The sequence below is a fragment of the Diprion similis genome, chromosome 2 (genome assembly GCF_021155765.1).
Source record: "Diprion similis isolate iyDipSimi1 chromosome 2, iyDipSimi1.1, whole genome shotgun sequence".
NCBI classification, from domain to species: Eukaryota; Metazoa; Arthropoda; class Insecta; order Hymenoptera; family Diprionidae; genus Diprion; species Diprion similis.
In genome coordinates this window covers 20,393,234-20,421,161 of record NC_060106.1, presented here as the reverse complement: position 1 = coordinate 20,421,161, position 27,928 = coordinate 20,393,234, and the positions used below count along the sequence as shown (strand labels likewise).

Below are 27,928 nucleotides of genomic sequence, written 5' to 3'. Positions count from 1 at the left end.
GTATAACACCGTACACCTTTATAAAGTTTACGTATAAAGTCGATATATATATATATACGTATAATATGCAGTTGTGTTACAGTCCGCATCAGCGTCGGATCAGAGGAGCTGTAGGTACTGCAGCCTCCGGTGTTTATCTCTATATCCTACTCTCCGCCCTATGGATGCGCACCTATATGTGTACAAGTGTTTTTTCTTTCCTTCTCCTTGTTTTCTTTTTCTCTTGTTCAATTTTATTTCTGTTTTAATATTATACATGCATATATACATACACGTATATTGTATATATAAGTATACAGTATACCTTGTATCATTTTCTTTATATATATATATATATATAAAACACACGCACACACACAGTCGCAACGCATATGCTTGTGCGCGTATTATTATACATCTCGCTTCGTCTTTTAATTTTATCCCGCGTCGTGTGGTCTTATTTTTACTCTTTTAATAACCCCCTCCCCCCTCCCCCATCCCATCATCTCCCCCGCCTTTTTATCTCCCCACTCCCCGTCTCACCCCACCCACTAGCCATGCTACGGTGAACGTCTCGCGCGCCAGGAAGAAAATTTCTATGTTATGTGTGTGTGTGTGTGTGTGTGTGTGTGTGTGTGTGTGTGTGTGTATGTGTGTATATAATAACTATGTGTACACACGTACGTATATATGTTATAACGCACATTGATTCGAGGTATCTTCGTCTCTACAGTCGGCGAGCGGTTCCACGCGGTTATCCTCGTCAAGAGATGTAAACCGCGGTGCCGAGAGAGACGGAGGATACAATAAAATAATTCCCCTTTGGTCCCCGCGGCGGGCGTTTGTCCTCTCTCACTCTCTCTCTCTCTCTCACTCCTCCTCCTCAACCTCCCCCTCCTCATCTTTCAACGATCATAGAGCGGACCGCATGACCGTTCGTTCGTTTATAGGTTCGTTCGTTAGCTGAACGACTCGACTCGACGCTTTATTCGTTTCGTATTTTCGTATCGTTTCCTCCGCGGGGTCCGCGTCGTTGGATACCAATTTCCTCCTCGATATCGCAGAGCAGCGGCCGGCATTGCTCACGAGCTGTAAAGATGACGCAGGCGTTATATAGAATGCTATATAGTCACGATAATACCTACGCCGTTTCTCGGCCGGCCCGCGACCGCGTCCACCGCCTACTTTGAGCGTTTTCGTCCTGCGGCTCAGGGGGATCTGCAGGTATAGGTGAACGCGTGAACCTCCAGCTCTCTCCCTCTCCTCTTCCTTCCAGCACACGCACTCCTCCGATATTCTCTCCTCCTTGCCGGGCGCGGTTCCTGGCTACCTGAACGCTAGCTGCTGCTGCCGCTGCTGCCGCTGCTGCTGCTGCTGCTGCTGCTGTTGCTGCTGCAGCGCGTCGTTTCTCGTCTCCTCCGCAGCCTCCGGGCCTCGTTCGTCCCCCCCCCCCCCCCCCTCTCACTCATTCTCTCTCTCTCTCTCTCTTTTTCTCGACCTGCGCGGAGAGGGGTGAGTGGGAGAAACACCGCGCCGGGATTAATGCCTAGAGGTAGGAGGGCGGCGGTGGCGGAGCGAGAGGGCCAGAGGTGCGGCAAGGCGAGCCGCGGGGAGGCGGCGGAGGAGGAGGAAAGGAGAGAAGAGGAGAGGAGAGGAGAGGGCCGGGATGCTGGGCGGCCATATTGCCTCTCCCGAGAGAAGAGACTCCGGCGAGGTCCTCCGAGCAGCGTTCCTTCGGTTATACGTGTTCCCTGTGTAGCCAGCCACCAGCTCACGATCAGCGGCCCCAACTTTGGTGTGGAATATACAAGCCCAGGGCCTTCGCAGTCCGGCAGGACGCTGGTAGTCACACATCCACTCATCCGGCCTCTGGATCATCGTCTGCGTCGCTCCTCCGCGAACGGCCGAATTGATTAATAACGCGGGCAGGATTTTACATACGTGTACATATACTTATATATCAACGCGAATTACCCGTCACGCGGTTTCCCGCACGTCTAATATACACAGATTGTATACATACATGATCTACCGTCATCCTATGCATGCAACTGCGCGTCTGTGTGTGTGCGTGTGTGTGTATATATATATATATGTATGTATATGTATATAATGCCTTGTGTCATGTGTGTACATTATAACTGTCTCTAAACTTGTCCGCGCGTGCGTCGCCGATCAATCGATGTATAAACACCTCGTCTATGTTATACCGCACGCCGTATAACGTACCGACGTATCTTCCACATGCAATTGTTGTGTATGCATTATACACCTGCACCACAACTACGTCTGTGTATTATTTATAAAAAAAAACAGAAACGCGCGTGTATTATTATACGGGTATATATATATACATATATATTTATATACATATATATATATACCTGCAGTGGAAGAAAGGAATTGTTCCTGTGTTAAAAGTGTGGTTAAGTTTTCAAGGAGAATAATCATCGTAACAACAAGAATAAGAATATAATAATAATAACGATAACAAGAAGAAACGATGGTATAAACAATCGAGCAGCGGAATATTATAAATTGAAACAAAAAACAAACGAAAGTATAATGTTGTTGTTGTTTTTGTTGTTCTTTATGCCGCAGCAGTACCGTACCTCGTTCAATTTCGACACATAAAAGAACAAAACAAACAGCAAAAAGTAAAAAAAAACAAGAAACAAACAAATAAACAATCTCGCGGCGGGAATAACAATTGTGACATATACTGCAGTGTTCTCTGTACAAAGTGACATATGCGTAGAGATAGATAGATAGATAGATAGATAGATAGATAGATAGATAGATAGATAGATAGATAGAGAAAAAACTTGGATTTACAGTGAAGCGTGTAAGATATACGGTAGCGTTATTGCACGCGTGAAACGCAGACAGCTGATAATAATTGGGCCTTACTCGGAAATTGAGCGTGGGGCCGGAGTAGGCAGCATTCTGGATGGACGACTACAAACGGGCCCGCTATAGCTAAGCGTGAGAGAAGAAACCGCGGAGATGTGATCCAGAGACTGGGAGATCACCGGTAGTTTGTAGTTCACCTATCCCCTGAGCATGCAGCCTCCCGTCTGCATCAGCCTCCCAGACGAGAAGAAGCACACCTTCGCCCTTAACTAATGCAACCCAAACGAGTGAGTTACCTTTTTACTTTTTACTATATACCGGGTGCACACTGGGTACCCAGAAACACCTTATTACGATTAGACTTGCTTATGATAATACACATTCAATTATCAAGAGTAGCCGCAGACTTACGGAGCGAAGTATAAAGATCCAGCGCCCTCTTCGATTCACCTCACACGTTATTATTGTTTGTGTATAGTGTACACAAACGGATCGTGAATAGTTTTTTTACTTTTCACCTTGTTGCCAGGTCTCGTGAGGTTAACCTGGTTCACCGATCCCTGCAGCCTCTTATTTCTTCGATTCCAACTCTCGATCACCGAATAATTATCCCAGGTCTCTCGATGATCCGTTTCTCGGTCTGATCACGTGACACCTGCACCTCTTTACCGAGTAGCGCCATTATTAGCTAGGCTACACAATATCGAGGAAGAACCTAACGAACTATATACATATATATATACGTCTAAAGGCTGATCAAATTCTATTTGCGCATAATGTAGGTATAGAACAAATTGCAAAATCGAGAAAACGCCGGAGAATCGAAATAAAAAAGTTCTGATAATCGTTACTCCAAAAGACGTTTTAGAAACTTTTAGTCAGGCACTTGTGCAGCGGTAACGAGGACGGTATAAATTATTCGCGAGAGCGACGGACACTGGACGTGGATATCGGACGTAGGTATTTCGAGGAAGGTGACACTGCACTATTATTATATCGATAAACGCGAGCGATCGGGTCCGGAGCTTCTGGTTCTTCGGCACTGTCCATCCGTTTGTCGTCCGCGACTCCTCGATCTGCTGCTGGAGAGGCAACGACGTCGTCCGCGGTCGCGGTCGCGGTGGCGAGGGCGTACCTGAGCTCCGGTACCTATACTTGAAATACAAACAGGCGCAAGAGGTGGGCCCACAACCTGACGCAGGGTTCCTTTCGGAATCAGGTTAGACCGGCCTAACCTGCTCCTCGCTCTCGCAGACGGCTTTGTATAATCTATGGTGCTGCAACACCACCCGCCACACTCGGTCCCCCTCCGATCTTTTCTCGTTCTCTCTTCCTCGATCGGTCGCTTTTAACACTTGGCACCGATCCTAGGTTCCTCGTCATTGTCGTCCTACTGCTTTCTCTCTCTTTCGCCGCCTTCGACCCGGCAGTCAATATCCTCGCTGACGGAGCTGGTTCCTTCCTCATTGTGTCCGGGCTGCTGCGCTGCAGGTGCATACCTGATTCCCGGTCAATTCACGTCCTCCTCTACCTGCACAGTGCCGAGTCCCATCCCCCCTCCCCCTGCCGGAGGTTGTTACCGATTTTCGGAGTAGGCCAAACGACGCGAAACTTGCTGAGGTGAAACCTGTTGGATCGAGACCCGTTCCGTTGAGGCTGCAGGGAGAAGAAAATCGGAACTCGAGTAAGGAAGGGGGAGGGGAAAAAAGCGAGATCTGACGAACGCTGTAACGAGTCGAATCACACATATACATATATTGCGAACTGAATAACCCAGGTCAATGTCTCGTTTCCTTCTTCTATTTCCGCAGATCTCTTCCTCCAACGTGCCATACATTCAGCAGCCTGTGATACAAGACTTAAAAAGAAAAAGAAGGAAAAAAAAACAAACATAACTATTATTTACCAGACACGCCCGCAGCCTGGAGATATCTGCAGGACGGACATTGTACTGTATAGCCATATAAGAAAAATAACGACAGCCCGATGCAGCGGAAATTTTGTTAACTATAACCAACGCGCCTGCACCATCACCATCACTCCCTGCATTTAATTATATACATATAGTATACCCGTTGTACCTGAAGGAGTCAAGGAGAAACGAAGACTTGAGAATAAAGGAAATGTCGACGTGCGCGGACGAACCGGACCCGGGGTCCATCCACATCCAGGAGGCCTTGTCTCCGGTCAGTTGAACGCTATTTTTACCCTTATACTAATTTTAAAAGCGTTGAACGCGAATCTCAGCCCTCCTTTTGCTCCCATCTTCACTGACAACAGCTCTTCGAAAGGAAATACATACGTGAATTTAAAAAAAATTGATGTTAAAAACTCGGTTTAAACAAAATATAACACTCAATGTATTGTAACGATGTCTTTTCACGGTTTTCCTCATTATATCGATTGAATACGTAATACGTTTATACACACGCATATCACGTGTATGAAAAATATTTTTTACATGCGATGCATGTTACTCAGCACACTGCATGATTGACGGTTGGTAACGATATTACTATATACAATGTACATATATACCAACGTACGTAATAACTTGAGGAATTTTATCAACGGTTATACATCGCAGTTGAGATAAAGCTTACGCGTATTAAAATAACATACGGATTACAGAACTGTATAATGCATCTTATACCTACGTGCAGATATCTCGAGATGAGGATCGTTAAGATCAAAGTTCGATCGGTTCTTTATATCGTCGATTAAACTCTCACAGTTGCAAGCCTACGGAGCAATTAACATTTAACGCGGAAACTAACAGCAGTTTTATATACCCTCTGCTCACCTCCCACTCATAGATACGTTGCAATATGCTTGCACCGAGCCGCATTATACCAACATACGTGTAATAATGGCAGAGATTAATTATCGAGGTAGGCTGCAAACACGCAATATTAGTCCGGGACAAACGCCGTACTAGTTTTATCTGCAAACCGAAGAACCGAGTGAAATTTTTTTCTTTATCTCTTCACCAGGTCGAGGGTCCCGTATCACCGGCATCCTCATCTCTGAGCAACCATAATCAAAACGAGAATGACCAAGTACTGCTAGCGACGATGCAGCCGGTCAACGTCCTGGACCTCCACGAGCCGTCGCAGCACCCTCTTCACCACAAGTTCCACCGTCACCATCACCATCATCACCAGCAACAGCAGCAGCAACAGCAGCATCACCACGCGCACCACCAGCACCACCACCACAGCCATCATCACCATCAGCATCAGCAGGATCAGGACCAGGATACGCGGGGCGAAGAAGAGGATGACCGGGTCACTCCCGAGGCGGCTGGAACGGTAGTCGCACCGCCGTCCAACCTCGGCGAGCACAAGATGATCGACCTGATATACAACGACGGCCAGAAGACCGTCATGTACACCCACGACAAGGAGATCATCTACGAGAACGAAGCGGACAGGGTTCAGGTCGTCGAGTACCCGCCTCCGCCGCCTTCCCCGCCGACGAACTCCAGGTCACGCGCCGCCGCCCTCCACCTCCACCACTATCCTCAGCTACAACTCCAGCAGCACGAGGACGCCATCATGGCACGCGGCACACCCTGCACCTCGGCTGCTTCTGGATCAAACTGCGCAACTACAACCACCGTCCTTGTTCTCTCGGAACTCGTTGCCGCAGATCCTGGAGCCGCGCAACTCGCCCTTGGAAATGCAGCCGCCCTTCGCGCAGGGTGAGTAGCATTTTTTCTTTTCATTAAACCTCTCGAAGAGCCTTTGGTGTGGTTTATTTTTCTCAAGGGTGTATGGAAAAGGAGCGAAGAAACGTCGACGTCGCTTTGGAGACGAGTCGATTTAGAAACATTTTGTTTTTTACCATATTGTGAATAGACTCTAATCTGGATAGAATTTGAAAATGCAGGAAATCAGATATAAGAGAACAGTCAAAGTACAGTAGAAAGCTCGAGACGTTTTATATTTGCGTGTAATTTATGACCATTATTTCCCGACTTTCTACCGAGAGGAAACCGTGAAACTTACGAGATTGAGCATTCGATTACGCATGCGCGAGTTTTTTCGACGTTTCATACAGGCTGGCCAACCCAACATTCGGATGTTAAGTGTGACTTATGGAGTTTATGTAGATGATACGAATGTTTTTGGATTAACAGCTATGCCGAATCGGGAATGTTTTGCAAACGCTTGCTACGCGTTATTGTAATAACACGATTTCTATTCATCGCTTAATTTACAAGCCTGACTTTCTGAGTTCGTTTAAGTTGGCTCGCCTGCCTGGCAGACGAAAAAATATTGCTGCGGTACGATCTTATCGATCAAGCGCCTAGTTCAATTGTTTTCTCGCCATTTCCAATCAGTACATTTCGATATTCGACGATAAGATCTTCGCGTTTTCTCAAATTCTTTCTCCCGATGAAAATGAAATTAAGCACTAAATTTTTGGAAATTGCGGCTAATTAATATTATTATTTTTTTTGGGTGCCACATCGATTTGTTTTCTTTCAACTTTTGTTTTCCTTCGCGTTATGCGCGGATGTTGTTTTCACGAACTTCAACATGATTTATTATATCAGGTACATATTTCATGATTCTATTATATTTATTCGTTAATTTCTTTTTTTTTATTTCCCTCTCATTTGACACTTATTTGGCCATACAATCGATCCGGCCTACGCACATCGTATTGGATCAGGAAGTTTCTAAATATAGATAAGACCCGCAATATTTTCACTCGACACAATATTCCTGTTGGATCTTAGCGCCTTTCGCAGAATTCTGACTATACAATGGACGCTTGTAATATATTGGAACAGCCAATTCATTGTGGAAGTGCAGGGAACTGGATATGAAACTGTTATTGAAAGTCTTTTATCTGTCGGTCAATCCTCAATTAAAGATGCATAACAATATGTATTCAATCATGGCACAAAACCGCAATATACGTCAGACCATTGATGGTATATAAATAATTGTCAGGGGAATTGGCCTGATGGTATTTTTTGACGGTACATAATTGTGTGTATATATGTATATGCAGCTTGGAATATTTGAATGCAAATTTTTTTGAAATCGGAGAGTGAAGAATAGTCTGCCGAATGGCTGTGTATGACAGACTTCAATATTTTTTATCGACTTCGATCGAGACCCATAATATTATGCGCAGAACAGCTTGACTGGACTCTCTCTTTTCCTCGAGTGTCTCATGTTAAATTTTTATTCCCCACCTCCTTATTTCTCTCTCTCTCGCTCTCCCGCCGTCTTGAATTGCGCGTGTAAATGCCTGAATGGCTTTGAGTGGACTGTGATTAATTGAGTGCAAATTAAACTCGGACACGCGCAAGGTCAGAATTATGAAAGCAAAAAGCATAACACCCTGCGTTGTTCAAACTGTAATACCAAGTTCTTTCGCATAATTAATACCCGTATTTAATTGGGATCGCGGCCTTCTCGATCTCGAATTTACTATCAGAAATTTCGCCAACTGTCCCCTATCACTTTTGCGCAATTCGATCGTTCGACAGCGAATCCGATGGTCGCGGTATAACTTGAAACGAATTTATCTGTGTACGTTGCTTATTTCATTAGTTCATTAAAAATTATAGTTCATAAGACACGCGCGTTTACGGAATTCTTCAAAAATACTCCCAGTCATCATGTCCTACAGAAATTCCGAAATGACAAGTGCAACTTACGTTTCTACAGCGCGGGAATTTCGGTACCTAAACGCTGTAGGTATAATAGGTATGAGATGAAATTTTTATTGCATGCATTAAAACGGCGACAATGAATTATTACCGTCTGCGCGATGTTATTGAATTATTGCATTACGCGTGTTTGTCGTTGACTCGAGACATTCGCCACATATATGTATACCGCATATACGAACATATAGGTATAATAATCCTACAGCATCCACGTTATGATGGGGATGAAAATGGAAATCGAGTGATGTAGACGCTGGGTGATAATTGATGTTCGTTTAACCGTTATAAGCGCTGCTTGACGCGATACCTTGCTCTTTCAAGTATTGATAAAAATTGGTAATAATTAATCGTGATTTAACACATGCGCACCGCATGGTGCGGCGTAGAAGGTATAAAGTATAAGGTACGCACTCAACTCGCTATATCAGTTATAAATACATTCACGTGGGTGTATATTATATATACATATATATATACATACACCTTCAGCTGCACGAAGTTATAGGTATATATGCATGTATATAATATACCGCGTAGTATTCCTATGCGTCGATTTATACCTACGTAGGCAGGCAACACACCTTGGTCAAATCTCCGCCTAGGTGATGGTGAATGTCGGTGTAGGGTATAAGCCACAAGAGGTACGTAGAATTCCGCCAAGCGATTCCCGATTGCCGATCATTAAAGAGAGACAGAGACGGCTGCTGATAAAGAGAGAGAAAGAGAGACCTTGGAGTCTCGAAAACAACTGCATTTTATTTCTCTCTCTCTCTCTCTCTCTCTCTGTTGTTTGTTGTTTGTTTTTTAATTTTATACTATATATGTATACCATTCACTTTGTTATTTGTCAATAATACTGATATTTATTTATTCATGCGATTACATCTAGTCATTATTATCATATTGAAACGTGACAAAACGAAGGTTTGGAAAAAGCTATTTAAGCTAATCAAGTTGAAAATCTGATTAAAAACTTACCGGTGATCTTTGAAAAAAATATCGAAACACTGAATTTCAATCGTAAGCAACAAGTTCATTACCAACATCAGAGAAATAAAATTGTTGTACTATTTTTCTTTTTTTTTTTTTTTTGTCTATTTTTTGTTATACAGTGTTTAGTATTTTTTATTTTTATTTTAAAATAGAGACTTTCATCCTTGAATCTATGGTTCAATGTATCAAACAAGTGATCCAAGATGGCGCAGAGCTAAAGAGTTCCATCCGATGCGCAGCGCGTCCCGATTGAAAGTATCGGATAAATATCGCGGGGAATGCGCCTTACGCAGTAAATACGGATCAAACGTCTGCCCGTACGCCTTATACCTATATCCGCGATATTGTGCGTCCAGAGATCGTGCACGCGTGTTTTTCTGTCCCGATGCAGCGTGCGTTGTTCGCACAAAAGGGGGCAGAGCTGCCTGCCTTTACGTCCCGCAGTGCGCTGCGGTGTATAAGAAAAACCTGCAGCGGAGTGGTGAATTCATTGGAAGAACGCTGAGCTGCATTAAGACGAAGAACGAGAATAAGGAGGGGGGGGGAGAGAGAGAGAGAGAGAGAGAGAGAGAGAGAGAAACGTGACGATGGCCAAGGAATGGAGAAGCGCAGGACGACGTACGGAGAAGGAAACGGACAATCAATTTGTATTTACCAAGTGATTGGGAAGGCGATCGTCAATTAGACACGTGCGTTGTAGGTACGTAGGTACAGGTATACCAACCTACCCCCCTTCCTAGCTGCAGCCTTATACTGCACCAAGGTCTAGAGTGATCCTTGGGTTAGGTTAGCACCATGAGATGCAATCACTCTTGTTAGATGTGCCCGTAAAGTCAACGTCGAAGAAATAACTCCGTGGTGTCGATTCCAGTTAAATCAAATCTACGATGTCAAATCGGATTTACTTCGTCGATTTTTACATTCATTTTAAAGTTCGACTCTCGGCATTAATATTAATGCAGATGTTCTGGGTTGAGAGAAGTCTTACAAAACCATCGACCAGAGAATATCGACAATATCAGGACTCATGTATTTTTTAGATCCTCTCCAGATTCCTCATATTTATTTCAATTACAAGGGAAATCAAAGTGGAGAAGCATTATGTAGGGTAGATGAACCGGTTTTAGTCACTACTGCGGTATAACACCAGTTGCGGCCATATTCATCACGTGTAATCTGAGGTTATGGTCACAACCGGTAGAGAGAGGTGCTTTGATCTACCTGAACACTAATTTCTTAACAATAGAGTTTACCAAGTGATAAAAGCTGCTGGCCAAAACTTACGGTATATATTCGATTTTAGTCTTGAATCAAGTAATCAAAGACACTTAAAGTCAAGTTAAAGAATACATAATAAAGTTTTATAAAGGTGACCACAAATGGTGAATCCACCCCTATTTTTTCCGTGTTGCACCCGTTGATTTCAATCTTTCCTGCGTTCATTGGATTGCGAAGTAACGTTCTTCGCAGTGAAAAATTTTCTCTCTTTTCCCAACGGGATTCGGCCTCCACGCCCCGAAGTTGCAAACCGATTTCCACTCTAGTCTCGCCTGGCGCCATGCAGTCGTTTCGGGTATCTCGTTAAGGTACCATGCAAATCCGATGAAGCTGAGGGGCTTCGTTCGTAAGCGGGATAGCAACGGTTGATCAGATCCGTCGAATGAAGCGTAGGTACTTCACACGTACAACGTCGGCGGGACAGAAGGCAGACAAGATGGCCGCCGGTCCGCAGCCACCGCGGTCCAGCCCAAGGAAGACGCTGGACGCCGTTCGGTTCGGTTCGGTTCCACGCCTCGTCTCTCCCGTTTCATAATTCCTCCTCGCTTTCTGCCTCTCTCCCTCTCTTTCTCTCCAGGTCTGCCTTTTTTCTCTCTTCGTCTTCCTCTCTGTGGGCACCGCTCTTCGAAGCGTCTGTACACACAGCGAGTCGCGGGGTCAGACGTTCGGGTCTTCTTCAGTCCAATGCGAGGCGCGCATTTCGTAATGAGAGACTCTCGGGAAAGTCCATGATGCACCGAATAGATGGAAGGTATTATATATAGACATTTTGTGAAAATCGTTGAGAAGCAGGAGGCCATATCCGTATAAAATCGGGATTTCAAGTCCAATATCATTTCAATTTAGATGATAGTAAACTCGTTGACCGGTATTCCAAACGCTGTATTTTACTATCGACAATTGAATATCGTGTATAAGAAACACTGTTCCAATAATTGAGGATCTTTGAATCCCTAAGCCATTCGGTTGATTCGATTGAAATTTAATCAAGTCGAGAAAGTTTCTTTCGAATTAGGTGAATATTTGTCTTCATAAAACATTTACTAGTCAGACGACAAAAAAAAAGACAATTGAATCGAATAACAGATCCATTGATCTTGTTGAATTTTTCAGATTCTAGTGCCATGTATGATATTTACTTTTAAAGTAGCTAAATTTTTTTTTCACTCAGTATACTTACGACTGCATTGATTTTACTAATTAGGCTAAATGAAAGCTGAATTACTTTGAGTTCCATTCGTGTCGTCGTTAATTGATCTAAAACGACATGATGATTGGAGTGTAGAAAAAAAGATGTGTAGCATGATGTCCCTTCGACGCAATACTTACATGCACCGCTTGCATGCTTCATAAAAGTCAATATATCTACCTATGCATCGAAGAAAAAGTTGCTGCACTGCTGTAGACGTTAGAAAAGCCTAATGACGCGATGCATTATACGTAGACATCATACCCGTGTTCACAAGTTGGTAAATGATAATGCATCCTGATGTATGTGGGTACCTTGTACAACAGAGGCGAGCCTGGAAGTAACGTTGCATGGTTTATGCATAGACACTTTTTATTTATAAAAACTTCACTAAGTCAACGGTATTATTTCATATATCGTGAGAATGTGACTGACATTGTATCGGGACTCTATTCGGAGTTCAGATCCTAGAAATTTCCAGATTCACCTGTCGTATATGTATACAGCCTCGCGTATAAATCGTGGAGCAGTGATCAATCGTCGTGAAAACTCTTTGAACTATTTACACATATCTACTTCGACAGCTAATGGTTACTCCCAAGGCGTGTGCAGTCTGCGATAGAAGTCGCTCTAACGTTGTTTCTTTCTATTATGCACACGCCTTGAAGGTAGGTACTTACAGCCGTGGCGGTACCTATTTGGAAAAAGAAAGTCGATTGCGAATTCCGTTCCGATTCCACTCTGCGACCCATGCTGAGAGTCAGTCTCTCGCGCTTTTCACTCGACCAACCGATCGTCTGATTGAATTTTGCCCGAGGGTGATACCTTAATTTATACCGAGTATTACGCCTTGATCTGTCGATCCGATAAGAAGCGTCTGGACTCCCGGTAATGGGGGAGAAAATCTTCGAGGCTATCTTTTGTTTAAAAAACTATCCATCATTTCAAAACTGCTGCTAATTTTGACATCACTTAAATGCATGGTTACTCGCCAGTCAACGGCACGAGGTTCTGTTAAAAAGGTACCTAAATTTAACACTCTCTCGCCTATTACCGCTAAGCTAAAACTAGAACTTGAACTTGAACTTGAATTGCATAACTATTATTGTTACAACGCCGAAGGTTGTCGGACCAACTAGAATGTTGCGGACGGAAAAAGAAGCTGTGCTACTCTTTGTTAAATACTGTACCAACTCGCTGTATATGAAATTGTTCGGATCTTTTTATTCGTTTCGAATGAGTGATCGTGATGATAAAAAGTTTACTTCAGACAGCTGCCAGAAACAATGTTAAAATTTTTTTTACAGTTCTTTCGCTATAACGTAGTCGAGAGAAATTAACGAAGAAAAAAAAATTCGACTTTACACCTCAGGATGCTCCCTGCACCGGAGTTCAGACTATCGCCGCTATATATTCTCGAGATGCAGTCTTGGCGAAATTAACATGATGTGAATTGATGAATATAATGAAATGCAAATATGTACATACGTACACGTTTATGATAATACGCAATGTATACACACCGCGTTCAGTGACTCATCCCAAAGACTATCGTTGGTCTGAAAGGTCGTACTGTTTACGACATTGAAATCTCTCTCTTCCTCTTTTCACCGCAACATTGGTACATACCTTCCGTCAGCATCGAATTGAATTAAAACAAATAAAATCGACACATCTGGAACCTTCAAGAGTTCGGATGAAAGAAAGCTGAAACGAACCGAGACCTTATTCTTCACAATCCGCGATGCAGTGTGCCTGAAAATCCCGAGGCTTATCACGAAACTCTCACTGCTCGGTGCAGGCGCGTTGCTGACCGGGATAAATGAAAGGTGTAAAATCGGTGTCTGCGGTTTCGGTCAAAACAACTCGAGACGCAGACTGCAGAGCTGTCTCATGTCTGCCGGTGGACCAGAACCGTTGAAAAATGCTGTGTCACCTGCAGCCAGTCTATAATACCTGCTCCGTGCTCGGTACACACATACATACATACATACACATGCACACGTGGCTCCGGAAAGACTTCTTCTCGACACTTGGACCTGCCTCAACCCACGTTTCGGCCGTTGTACACTAGCCTAACCTAGGCCAACTCCTGCCCAGTGAATTTCGTGCACCTAGACCACGATAGTCGGAGTCTAGACCGTTGGACCCAGTGGCGGCAAGTCGAGCATCGTCCACCAATACTCGCTCAGGTATTACCCTGCAGGACTGGGTCATTCGAGCGTATTACCCACGCCACCGTTTTTGTCAGCTAGTCTCGGAGGATCTTCTGCTGTAACACGGTCGAAACTATTGCTGAGAGTCACTATAGAGTGAGAAAGAAAGACGGAAAGAGGATCCTCGGAAGGATGGCTCGTTATGCTCATACTTTTTTCTATAATCTCGACTAAACTCTGTTTAGCCGTGACCGACGCCCACTGCAGGTCTTACAGACCTATAGAGTCGATTTTCACTTCTCATCTCTTCTCCGCGTCCGATCTCTACTATTGTGAGTTGAAAGACCGGGTTTGAGGTCGTTCCTAAGCTGCTGATGCAGTCGTTATGATTGAGCGGGGATTTTACGAACGCTTCGAAATTCAACCATTGGTTCAAGGGTCACAGCTCGATAGTCGCACGGATTGCCCTGAACCTTGACATAACGGTGGAGTTAAGCTTTAAAGGTGTCATGTTGACCATGAAAACAGTAGAAACTTCGTATTGTGGGTTAGACAAATCGTGGATCAAGGTTGGGGACATTCGAAATCATGCGTACCTTCCATATTTCGAATATTTTTTTTTTATTTCCTTTCCTACATTTCTTTATAAGTTCACTAAAGTTATTTCACAATTTTGGTTTACCTTGCTGATAGGAAATTTAGAAAGATGCTGTATGATACGAAAATGTACCGATCGAAAGATACTTTTGAAATTCAGAGATTCCGAAGACGACGAATTAAGCCAGTATACTTTTCTTCGCGTCGATGTTTTTCGCGATGACAGATTCGCACAGTCATCCGGTGTCGCGATTCTTAGATACCTAAAAACACCAATTTAATGGACCTTAAATATGGTAATTTCGAGAAGTAGACGAAGAGGAAAACAACATAATAATACGTTCTGTCGTAGCTGTGTATAATACGTACAGGCATCTAATATCTTACGTCTGCATAAAAGTTTTCATTACTTCCTCTATGAGTTCATATCCATATCTCGTGTCCAATCAGTTTCAATTAAATCTAGAAACTCACGGCCGAATGCTCGATCAGGAAGTAATTAAACCGAAAGGTCGGGCGATATATTTTCGATTTATGGAACCCTACGGCTTGGCACAACCTTGAAACGAAACTGCGTGCATCTTTCTGGGGGTTACCAAATTATACCCTGATCGACGGTAAACGGTGACGTGACACCCAAGTCCAATCGTTTCTTGTTTCTTGAACATACGGAAACAAGTATCTAACCCATGAAAAATGTCAACTCGTCAGTCGCTGAGCGTGTGTGGCCGTTTAGTCACGCACCTGTACCTACAACGGGTGTCGCGGACTTTACAGATATAATTTATGTATGATACAAGTTCAGGTTTGAACGTCTCATTGTAAGTTGCGGTCGTATTCGTGGTCGGGTTCAAACCGGGCTTCAAACAGATCGCCGGCGGTGCAGGGTAGGTCTGTACGAGCCTCCAGCACCGGTTGCAGGTCGTCCAGATTCCACGGAAGGTCGTTTGCGTAGCCATGGAACGACGTGAAGGAGGCGGCGGTTCGGCTGCGGTGCCGCGGGGGAGACGCGAACCATAAACGTGAAACGTCTGAACTAGCCAAGTTGCTGCAGCGCTCCACCGATGGAAGGAAGCAGCTTTCTTCCTGCGCCTATATAAGCGCACCCAGGCTTACACGCCTTCTCGTTCTGAAATGAATTACATACTTGTATATACGCGTGTGGCGAGGCTTGACTGCAGATATAATTCCGGATTCTAGTCTAGAGCCCCGCGGTGGCCGGCTCGGGGAATCCCGTCCAGTCCACGCGACAAGACTCTTTAAGAAAATAAGGAAAGCCCCTGAATAATTCGTTGACTTTGCGCTCCCAGCATCCGCGGAAAGCAACCGGTTCCATTCTTTTTTACTTGACTTATTTATTCGCTCATTTTTGCTCTTCTTCTGTTTGTAGACGAGCGCGTTTCTAAACAGAAATTCTGATCGGCGAGTCTAGTTGGAAAATGGAGCGGGAATCTCACTTCGCGTTTATAAAACACGCTGCAACTTTTTCACGAGTGAAAATCATGGTTTTTATTAACGGGTTGGAATCTCAGCTACTGATAGATAGACTTGCACTCATTACTTTATGACAAAAACTTGATATGTGCTGCGATTCTTACGTTCAATCGCTGAATCCTTGTCCCGGTGAACAAACATGGCGTCAGCGGTATCGACTGTCTTTCGCAGCTTTTCTCTCCAACTTCTACGGAAATCAAAGCTTGCAGATGTAATTATGAAAAATTGTTACCTGAAAATTACCTAGACTCTTGCCTCTCCTCTATATATATATCATTATAAAATCCTTCTTCTGACAGCGTGACACATTGGTTTCGAAGAATGAGAGTGGAAACGGGAAGAAGCAAACTTGGCCGAGTGTACGGCTCGTGTACCTATGTAAACAGGCGGGTGTACACAAACGATTATTACAAAGTAGTAAAGTATATACAATAAAGGCGTTCGCAGCGAGCACTGCAGCCATATATCTGTCCCACGATCAGCTCCGAATATAACCCCGTCTCGTGACGGCGACGGAAGGGACGGGAGCGAGTCGGTCCAGTACATAAGGTACCTGTATGTATGTATATATATATACCCAGCGAGCAGAGATACGGCGAGGTCCAATACGCAGGTAAATGGAGCTGTGCGAGTGGCCAAGAAGCGTGTGTAGCTCTTACACGAAAGCGGAGGAGCGAGCGAGCCGGCGGGAGAGTGTTAATCGTAAAAGACAAATACGCATGCGCGTCGCGCCTCTCGCACTCATGCCTTCTGTCCGCGTATACGTGCACGCGATAATGCCTCCAAGTCGCGACTTCGTGTGGACGATTATACGCGTCCACGTTGGTGAACATAAACCGAAGAGTCAAGAGGAGGCCCACTGATCGGGCTGGGTGACCGCCCGACTGGTTATCCGCACGACCCGCGCCAGAGAAAGCTCTGTCGAAGCCTCCCATGTGGCCGGGTTCCACCTATGTAAACCTTTTCGTGTGTGAGTATGTTCACGTCTTATATAGGGTGTCTCACGCGTCGTGTTGCAGATGAAATTTTGCACTTTACAATACGATGGGTGATCTGAACAAAAATTTACTTCTGGCCGCCATGTCTGATCTTCGGTGGGTCTTAAAAGCCGGAAATTGCGACTGTGGATGACCGTTGTGAAAAAGCGAAGGCTGCAACAGTCTTTATCACTCGCTACGCTACTATTTCGATCGCTACATCTGGCGATTTTATTCGAGAAAAATCTTTATCGAACTTTAAAAACGCGAGGTGAGACTAGGGAATTTTTCAACAACTGTACTACTGTGACGTTATAGATTTATTCACTATTTATCTTGGCAAGTGGTTTTGACAATTATTCTGCCGAATTTTTCATCTTGGATAATCTCGTGACAAGTATCGGGATATTTCTGTCTCTATGTGGCTCAAACGTCGGGAAATAACTTTTTTAAGGTTAACGATCACAACTTGCAATTGGTTAGACACCGCGAAGCTATTGCAATATGTTCTTGAATGCTAATGCTCACGGGTCTGCTTGTAAAACTGTCCGCAAACAGTTACTCATTTTTAAGAGACTGTTACGTGCACTCGGCGTATTCAGATATCTTTACCACGCACACATCTGTGTAACTACCTTCACTTTTCCGCGTGGAAATTGTCGGAGCACCGTTCCGTATACTTTTCCTTGAATCCTTATAATACACATGAGTAGAAATATTGCACTGCACGAATTCGTTTGAGCAGCGAGGCATGAGATTGAGGAAGAATTCAACGCGTAAAGAAATTAAGAATAAGACTTTATGCACACAATGGGGTATAGAAATTGCATATATTCTGCAAAGATACGTCCATGTCGAATGATTTTCCTTGTATCCATTGACGCGGATCAAAGGGGCGAGGCTTTTTCATCTAGAAAAACAAAGATTGATCTCACTGACGATGGTATATACATATACCTACATAATACGTAGATACAAAAAGCGGGATACAAAAAAGAGAAACCAAAAAAAAACGGCAAAACAGGTGAGAAAATCGTTTACACACGCGAATTTAATTGAAACTGTTTATACACAGCCATGTCAACATGTGCAAAAAGTTCACAGTCAACCACTTGTCCAATAAAAACTCTTTGCAGTCAAAAAATGGATTCGTAATAAATTTCACATTAGCTGACTCGACAAAAATAGTTTTTATTTTTGTCCCTTCGCCTGAGACGAAGTCACGGATAACTTTCGCACCGATTAATAAGAATATTAACTTTGTCGTAAAATTTTCTCGCGCCGTGTCATCCGGAGAACCTTTTTTTTCGTTTGTATCAATTTCTGCGGTATATGAATATGCAATGCACGTGTATAAACGTAAACCGGTGCGATCAGAAGTTGCCGCACAAACACGCCCACCTGGATCACCGAACGAGACACCCTGTAGACACAAAGTTGTCTATGCGGTATCTCTATCTGCCTACCTACCTACCTTCAAGCCTCTACCTACCTACCTACCTACCTGTCACATCCGGATATCTGAGTACACACCTACACGCCCCCCTCCCCCCTCCTCGCCCCTCGAAAGACACTCACAAGCACGCCACACACATCTATTCCCAATGTACAAACCCGCTAATGGGCCAACTGAAACGTTAAATATCTCTAATTAATTTAAACTCCAGAAAACCAAAAAAGAGAAAGAAAAAGCGAGAGAGAAAAAAATAAATAAAATAAAACACCGTTCGTCGCAGGCATGTGAATGGAGGTAGAAAAAATGACGAGATGAAGAAAAAAAAAAAAAAAAAAAAGAAATCAGATACAAGAATCCATACCACTGGACATATTATACCTACCTATGCAACGTTACTCGTATACATATATGCTCGTGTACCTACACATACCTATATACCGAAATTTTCTCCCATCGTGTATATGACATTAAATCATTCGATTAAACACACTGCGAGAAACTAAAGACAGTGCCAAGGGGTAGGGGGTAGGGGGATACATAATGCGACATACTGTCCCACGCTGCACCCGGCGATTCTATGCTTCCCGGTGATGTTTTTCAGTTACTGTTTTTTCAGTTCGTTTTTTTTTTTTGGGGATTTTTTTTTTAAACATAATTCTTACTTTTTTTCCTACCAGTTCTTCGCATTCGTTCGATTTTCTTCGCCCTCCTCTTATTTATATTCATCGTGTATTTCTGTGTATATCAGCGTATTTTTTTTTTCTCTCTCTCTCTCTCTCTCTCGATTTTTGTTTCTTTTCTTGCTTGTCTCGAATCACGTCGAGCCCGCGTGTGTCCTCCAGCGATTGGCGCCGCAGGGGCGGGAGGGGGGATCACCGGGCACTCTTTGGCCTTTCGTCGTGTGTATATATATATATATATAATGCAGACATATCATATTATATCTATACACATGATGTTTGGTGCGTATCAAGGTACTCAAATATTTCGCAATATTATATGATGAAAAAAACTCAATCGCGATTTTCAGCAAAAGTATTTAATTTGCACGGTATAAAGATTGCAATATTGTTGTTCATGTGTCGGTTATTTGGAGATACTTATTATACTTATACCTATGTTCGGACAACTTATATCCAGCGAACCATAAATTGATTCGCGTTTGTCTGAAGACTCTTTTTATAACCTCTTTGTGTATAGAAGTTTAATACTTAAATATACGTATTATGTCATTCCGTATATATATATATAATTCATGGGGATGATTCTGTTTACAGATTTTTGGCTTCTCTTGCAATTACCGCAATTCTGATCATTTTTTTAAGCGACTGCATGTAAACTTTGAAATTTTATTAAACCGTTAGGAAACGTTTAAAACAAAATAGACACGATTCGCCATCATCCATAATTATTTTAGGCAGCTTGATGGTCATATCCTTCGACAGTATTTGGTATTAAAATAAATTGCAAATTCGAAGAAAAATTAGGTGATTCAAGAGAGGCTTTAAATTTTAAGAGGTATTCAAAGAACGATTCGTATGTATAAACGCGCATGAATAGTGACATAAATTACGTATCGATTTATGATTATTACGATCAGACGATATCTTCGTCGAAGATATTTTTTTTACGTAATAAGGAAAAATATTTAGCCTGGGTATTTTTTTTTTTTTTGTTTCCATTTTCCTTTCACTCGATTATTTTTCTCCGCAGCGACACTACCGACAATTAGCGAAAAACAAAATGCTGCCAAAAACGGTCAATCACTAGCCACCAAAAGGATTCCTCTATCTCTACAAATGCAACTATTCAGTGCACCGCATATATTCAAGGTGTATATAAATGTAGTTACCTATAGCACATCGTAAAACGATAAATGAACAGTCTAATAAAAAAACAAAATTAAAATAAAAAAAAATGTCTGTATTGACAAAATGAAAGAAATATAAGTATAATAATATTAGTCAAAGTCAATCTAAATCCCAGCCTGACTAATTTACACCGCGTTGCAATTCCAAGGCTGTATATATAGATATAGGTATATAACCGACGGGGGGGGGGGGGAGAAGGGGGCGCGTTTCAAAGCGAGAAACGCGCTACCTATAACGTCAATCAATATAACCTATCGCACCGTTTCCATACTGCAGAAGAGAGTGCAGTAAAAAGCCTCGTCGTATACCGGCTCATGCAGAGCAAAGAGAGAAAGAGAGAAAGAGAGGAAGAGAGAGGCGGTCGGGGGGATAAAAAGGGAAAGAGAACGCGGGGCAGACGCAGGGCGTGGTCCAGCCTTGCTCTCTCTCCCCCTCTCTCCCTCTCTCTCTTTCTCTCTCTGCACCTACGGCGCGACTTGTCTCCTCTCCAGGTGTTGGTGCGTGGACTTGCACTGGACCAGCGCATATATATTGTAAAACGATGCACCAACTAACCAATACAGCAAATCCTTCCTCCACGCGCATCGTTCTGGTGAAATCTGCGCGCCTCTATATCACTTCTGCACTGTTGAGCACTGCTGCTTGTGCAGCCGTAGGAATTATATATACATACATTGCACGTGCACATATATATGTATGGATACATAAGTATACACCTATGTACAATCTTGACGATGCAGAATCCGTTTATTATAGGTACAGGGTGACGCTAAAGTCCGATACTGTTTTATTTTTATATCTATTGTATCACTGTTGAAAATTTCCAAATTTCTTGGTGGAACTTCTTATACTAAGTTTGAAGTTTTATTTCGATGCGGAACACCGAATTCACCATACGTTTACTGGTTATTCAATTTACATATTATAGAATGAATTTTACTAGAGAATTTAGTTAATTTTCTTATTAATTTTAGGAAAATCAATCGTTTTTATTGTTAATTTAGAGCAAAGTATATTGTAGTTTACATCGCTATACAGAATTTTTAGATTTTCTAACCTGATTTCGTCTCTCAACAATTCTTTTACAATCATTTTAACAGTGTATGTATTTATATATACATGTAATCTCTTATTTTATTTCGCGTCGATTTTACACTGCGAATTTATCATTTTCGTTTATTCATGTACTGTATATAAATATTTTCATTTTTTATTACCAACCGAGAAATTCGGTTGCGGATATAAAGTAAAAACTAGACTTCTGGCTGTTAATTATTAGAAAATCGACAACTGATATTTTCCTTACAATTTATAGGTGGCACTGAGTATTGAGGGTTTCAACATATTATTTGAGAACACATAATTAAATCGTTGGTCTCGTCTCATTTCGCATGATTTTTACAAGCCAGAAACTCTGCTTAATTAAGAAATTTAATGAAAATCGTCGTGCATGGACGGCAGTTTCGCCGATCGTGAAAGAAGAAGGTCGCTGCAGGCTGTCGTTTCGCTAAAGAAGGTCACACTGGATCTTAAGTTGCATTTTGCGAAAGCGACGTTAAGGGATCTTGATTCGCTGAAATTTTACTGCTGAAATACTGAACGACACGGAGACTAAAATTCCGACATTTTTAACAATCACTGATCTAAGACTGCGCAATGCCACGAAGAAAAAATTAACCATCTATAGAATTTTACTAATGAATTACGCGTGCTATATATAATTAGATATCCGTATATATATATATAATCTATTTTAAAAATTTTCCACCGTAAAAAACGGGTTTATTTCATTTTTTATTTTGCAATGTTTAACTAATTTCATTTTCGTCCGCGAATAAATCGTTGACAGTCAGGAACAAGACAAGGAATTTGAATTGCCAAAAAAATCTCAACGTTTCTTTCACGCTATGTTTCATTGTGAGACATTGAGACACGAGCTGTTTCCGAGATATGCCTTCAGGCGTAATAAAATATCATAAGACGTAGTCGAGAATCTGCAGCATGAGAAGGTCCCACAAAAGGAATGAAGCCGATGCGGGACGTGCGAATTTCTTGTGCCCACATTTTGCCAACCGACAGAATGAGGAAAACGAGGAAAATCATAAAAATCAAATGAACCAGCGGGCTTTTCCCTGCGTCGGAAGGTTGCGCGAATTTCGTTGAAGACGGAAGAGCTAAAAATAGCTTAAGGAAAAAATATTTAATAATAATCCGTACCAATTACGACCGAACATCATCAATTTTGTTTCATTATTCTTTTCATTCCGCCTATTCACACCACGCAGTCGTCAGCTATTGCGCAGATGGAATTTTCTCAGTTTCCTGGTACTCGTTCGTAGTTTGTTAATCTTCGTCATAAACGTTTCATTTGAGAAGTCTGAAACGACATTCGGCGTTTAAGGAACATATGAGAAAAAGAGCAAAGTCAAAATTTAAAGGGATTTTCAACTTTCGAGCTCCATTGATTTATTCATAAAATTTTACCAAATACCTATCTTTATCGTAACATATTTTTTGCTTCCTCTCACGTTCACGTAGAATGGCAATAGACTTTAGGAAATTACAGTTTTATTATCGCTAAACACACGAATAAAAAAAAAAAAAAAATTCATTCAATAGTACCATAAATATGTACAGATTTATTTATAAAATAGCTTGCTATAACCTCGCAATCATTCAGGATCAGCTGTAAGGTTTATTTTATAGGACCACACAAACACAAAACAAAACGAACATTTCACACCGGTTCTCAAAATGAATAAATCCAATTTCATCACGTGATTAACGTTTAAAAAAAAAAAAAAATGAGAAGCGTAAAGACAATCTTATATGCCAAGATAAATAATTGTTAACAATTATCGATCTTCGCGTCAGTACATAGGAATACCTACTCGATGGTATTTCCTGCAATAATTTCGGAATTAATTTGTAAAAAAATGACCAAAATGAGCAAAAAAAAAACAACAAAAAAAACGTAGTCTCTGTTCCTTGCCTCTCCCTCATCACACGATGACCTTCCCGAGACAAGGAAGGTCAGGAATTTGATTGCCCCTTCTTCCCATAGAGCTTAAAGCTTAAAGAAGTTTGGGGGATGGAAGGACAGCGCAGGACGACGGTCAAGGGATGATACATGGGGTCAACGCATGGCCTTACATACCTATATATTCCATTATCGAACCCCCCCCCCCCCCCCCCCCCCCCTCCTCTCTCGTGCTCTCTCTCTCTATTTTTGCCGTGACGACGCAGTTTTTCTCTCTGCCACGTAACGGGGTTGCACTGGCGTGTAGATTTTCCCCTTCTGGTAGAGTTGCGGAGGGTAGGTAGAAGAGCGACCCCCTGCATAAGGACGGTGACCATCAGGGGAGACAGACGTGCAAGTATCATCACATGATGCGGAGTACTTGTGCCTCCAGGTGCGCAGCGCTGTGCGTGCGCACATAATACCACCTAAATTATGCTAATCCGTCCGAGGCCTTAGAAATTTCCGTTGATATTTCCTATATACATTAGATACTTAAACATATTGCACGAATTAAGTATTTCTGTCTAGCGGAATTGTTGATCGTGAAAAAGGGGGGGTGGAGGTCAAAACTTGGAATGGTCAATATTGTGAATTTAAGGGAAGACTTCGTCGATACCTGGTGAAAGAGACATTTTCTTTATTCGTGATGAAAATTATACTTTGTGACGTTTCAATGGGGATCCCCATCATCATCGTCAGGCTACTGGTATAAAAAAAAATTGTTTTTTTTATTTTCATCGCAGAGTATAATTTTTGTCGTGAATAAAGAAAATTTTGGTTGACATATATCGACGAAGTCTTCTTTTAAATACACTTCAGTGGTCAGGAACTTTAACCTTAATATTGCAAATCGGCGATATATCGATATTTCAAACTTGCGATAAAAAAATAGCGAAAGATGAATTGTTCGAAATCTTGATTTTTGAAAGTCTCGTTGATCAGAATGACTTCTAACCAGTAATGACTCAAGATTTAAAAAAATTAATCTTTCGTTATTTTATTCTCACATATGTATACATATATGTATAATAACGTGGAAAGCTGATAATCTTTTGACCAAAAAATCCGAGTCTCATCCTTTCCGGGGAGTTGAAAAGTACCATTTTGACCAAAATACACTTGACTACTGTATATACATCAATAATCATTCTTACTTGTGTTGGATATTGGACACATCGAGGTGTATAATATTCGCGTGCAGTTGCTTCAATCAGTCCCTCCATCGTGTATATAAATAACCTCATGTACCGCATGTATTCTACAACCTATCAAGCGAGAGAGATGCGTAGGTGTTCGTAAGTAATGATTCCTATCGATATATTATACCGTTATACGATGTAATAAATTTGTACGATCTGAAGGAAGAAATATATCACCTTTATTATACAGCGTACGTTATTCAATACGAGCATAAGTATGCTTATTTTAAAGAAATATAGAAAGAGAGAGAGATGAAAAAAAAAAGATGACAATTAATTAATAATATTCGGATAATTTTTAAAACAAAATTTCACCGGTAAACAGCATCGAATTTTTTTTTTTTTTTTCCGTCTATTCTTCCCCATCTTTGATTTATACGAATCGGTATTATATATATATATATACAGGCAGACCGGTATTCGCTGACGATTTCGTCACTACGAATTTTTTTTTTTTCAATTCTCTTATGTTCCTGTAATCATTTATTCGCTACGAATGTCTTATTATAAGCTTTATATAGTTATACGGGGCGAAAAAAATTCAAAATAGCCAGGTGTTCACGTATGTACATACATACATCGATGTTAAATATTCGCGTGACAATATATCATTCGATCGAATTACTAATTTGTGATTGAGAATGCAAAAAACAAAACAAAAAAAAAAAAACATGAAAAACATGAAAAAACATCGCCGTAGGCCGGTTTGTTTTGTTTTACGTTTTTTTTGCAATTGCGAAGGCAGATATAAGTCATACAGGTATGCGTAGGTATATATCTATCTCTATAATACAAATATCAAAATATACAAGATCGAAAATAAAGTTGGTAGGTGAAAAAGAGAACTTTTGTACCTTATAAAATACGCGAGCCATAGTCATATTATACGCGAAAAAATTGACGGGCAAAAAAACGGTGAAGCAAAAAACGCGACACAAATCACGAACTTGATGAATATAAACGTATAATAACATTAAAACTTTTTTTATTCAACTAGAATATATACTTAAAATAATCATATTATTATAGATGGATAAATAAGAAGTGTTATATATACTTAATATATTCGTTTATTGATTTCTGTAAGAACATTATGTCACAAATTTTTCAACAATCTTTCACTACTATTACCTATATACCATAACATCCTACCTATTTCAAAAGGATATTCAATTTTCTCAGGAAATATTGCATTTTTATTCATAAATCTTATAATTTAATAACTCTGAACGATTTTGCGAAGCGTATTTTTCCCTTGGACATATATCCACGTCGTATGTATATCACATATGTATTACGATCGAATCGAATCCGCGCAACAGGTTGCAACGAACAGCGTGAACCGAGCGACGGATGGATCAGAACTGCATTGAGGAGTGCATCGGATGCCTGCAGCCAGCTGAAAAGACAGAGAGAAAAATAATAGTAAGTAAAAGTAAAGGGCAAGGTCGTAGAATCGACCTGCCCAGGTTCCTACGTCATCCAAATTGCAACCGAGAGATTATTTTGAGAGGATGTCTCACGCCGAAAATAACTACACAGCTTCAGGCGTGACGTATTGGGCCGTAACTGCCGTCTGAAATGCGTCATTCTCATTTACCTACTCGCACTTTTTTTTTCATCGTCATCAGAAATCGTGACAGAAATGAAGGAAATGCAATATTAAGGAAAGATTATTACGTTGTTGAAAACATTTCATCGAGTTTTCCAAAATTCTTTGTCAAGATTAAACTTACTCAATTTCACAAAAATATCACTTTCAGTTTTATAAAAGAATATTTCTGAAAAATTTTACCCTTTTAATCAAGTATATATCGTCAATTTTTAAATTTTCAAATTTATCATCAAACTTTTTTCACGACTCGAAGGAAACAAAGAGGTCGCTACTTTTCAGCAAATAATTATTACATATAAAATCACCTGTTAGTATTTACGGTTGTATACTTATCTTAAAAGGAGTTATTCGTAACACGTCCGATAATATCTGACTATAATCTATTGGCGAAAATGTTAATCAGCAAATATATCGAGTCTAGTCGAATTAGGCACGATTATAAATGCCCGGGCCTTATTTGAATACTCATTTTCGGTGTGTAATATAAATATGTCTTGCAAATAGATTCGGTGTTTTTTTTTTTGTTTTTTTTCTTTGTTTTTTTTTTTTTTTATCGTCGTTTTTTCGTCACTCACTTTAAAGCGTGTTCAAATCGCGCTACGTCTAGCCTTTATAGTATCCTAGAATCACGTGGTTCTTTCGAATATTATTACTACTTAGAATGGATTAAACACGATTTTTATTAAACAACGAGCGGTGACCTTTCGAGTAAGATTTGAGAGAAACAAAGGTCCGAAGGAAAGATCCAATGCTCAGAGCACGAATATCTGTGTGCGTGATTATTACGGCAGAAACGCGGATTGCGATCAAACCGAATTGCGATTATCGTCGATTTGCAGCCTCGTAAACTATTATATTATTAACGTAACTATTATATGCCGATAATTCGATTGCGCGTGAACGGAAGTGCTGATTGGAGAAGCTGACGTACTTAATTCTTTTGCACACGAGAAAAAAAAAAAAACGAACAGGACGAAGCTAATAAAAATATATCTTGCGGTTTCGTGAACTTTGCAATCAAGTTTATACGATTTTTTATTTATTTATTTATTTTTTTTTATATTTCACGGACGCTCAAAATAAGGCGGTTTATCTAATCAAAATACCAAATCTATATTGCAATTAATTCTTAGAATTGAAGACTTAGATATATTCATGTGTCATTTTTATATTCACTGTATTTTTTTTTAACGTAAAAAGCAAATATGCAAAAGTGACTGCTAATGATAAGACAACCAATTATAAAGAGGAGAAAAAAAATATCTCAAATTTTAGAAATAATTTTCAAATGAATTTTGATGTAAAGATTCTTCTCAAACATACGTAAAGTCTTAGACATCTTTTCTTATTTTTCTACTTGGTTCGCTTTAATTTTATTGCTGACTTTTGCATATTCGTTTCTTCCATTCCGAGTAATTCGCATCGAGATTAAAAAAAAAAAAAAAAAAAAAAAAAAAGGGGTCAATATCAAATTTCAGTTGAAAATATAAAACATTTTGCGGATACTGCGCGGTGAATTCTTCTCACTTTCTATTATAAAAAGTTTATTACTCGACA

At 41.1% G+C, this 27,928-nt stretch overlaps 1 protein-coding gene across 2 annotated transcripts in view; it reads left to right on the top strand.

Moving 5' to 3' along the window:
* Positions 1-2,819: 2,819 nt before the first annotated feature.
* Positions 2,820-27,928, top strand: part of LOC124412790 (protein grainyhead) — a 62,405-nt gene continuing 37,296 nt past the window's right edge. For both annotated transcript variants that reach the window (XM_046892907.1, XM_046892909.1), the window contains exons 1-3: positions 2,820-3,119; positions 4,644-5,018; positions 5,826-6,535. In XM_046892907.1, the coding sequence (XP_046748863.1) occupies positions 4,956-5,018; positions 5,826-6,535 (773 nt within the window). In that variant the 5' untranslated portion in view covers positions 2,820-3,119; positions 4,644-4,955. The remainder of the gene's footprint in view (positions 3,120-4,643; positions 5,019-5,825; positions 6,536-27,928) is intronic.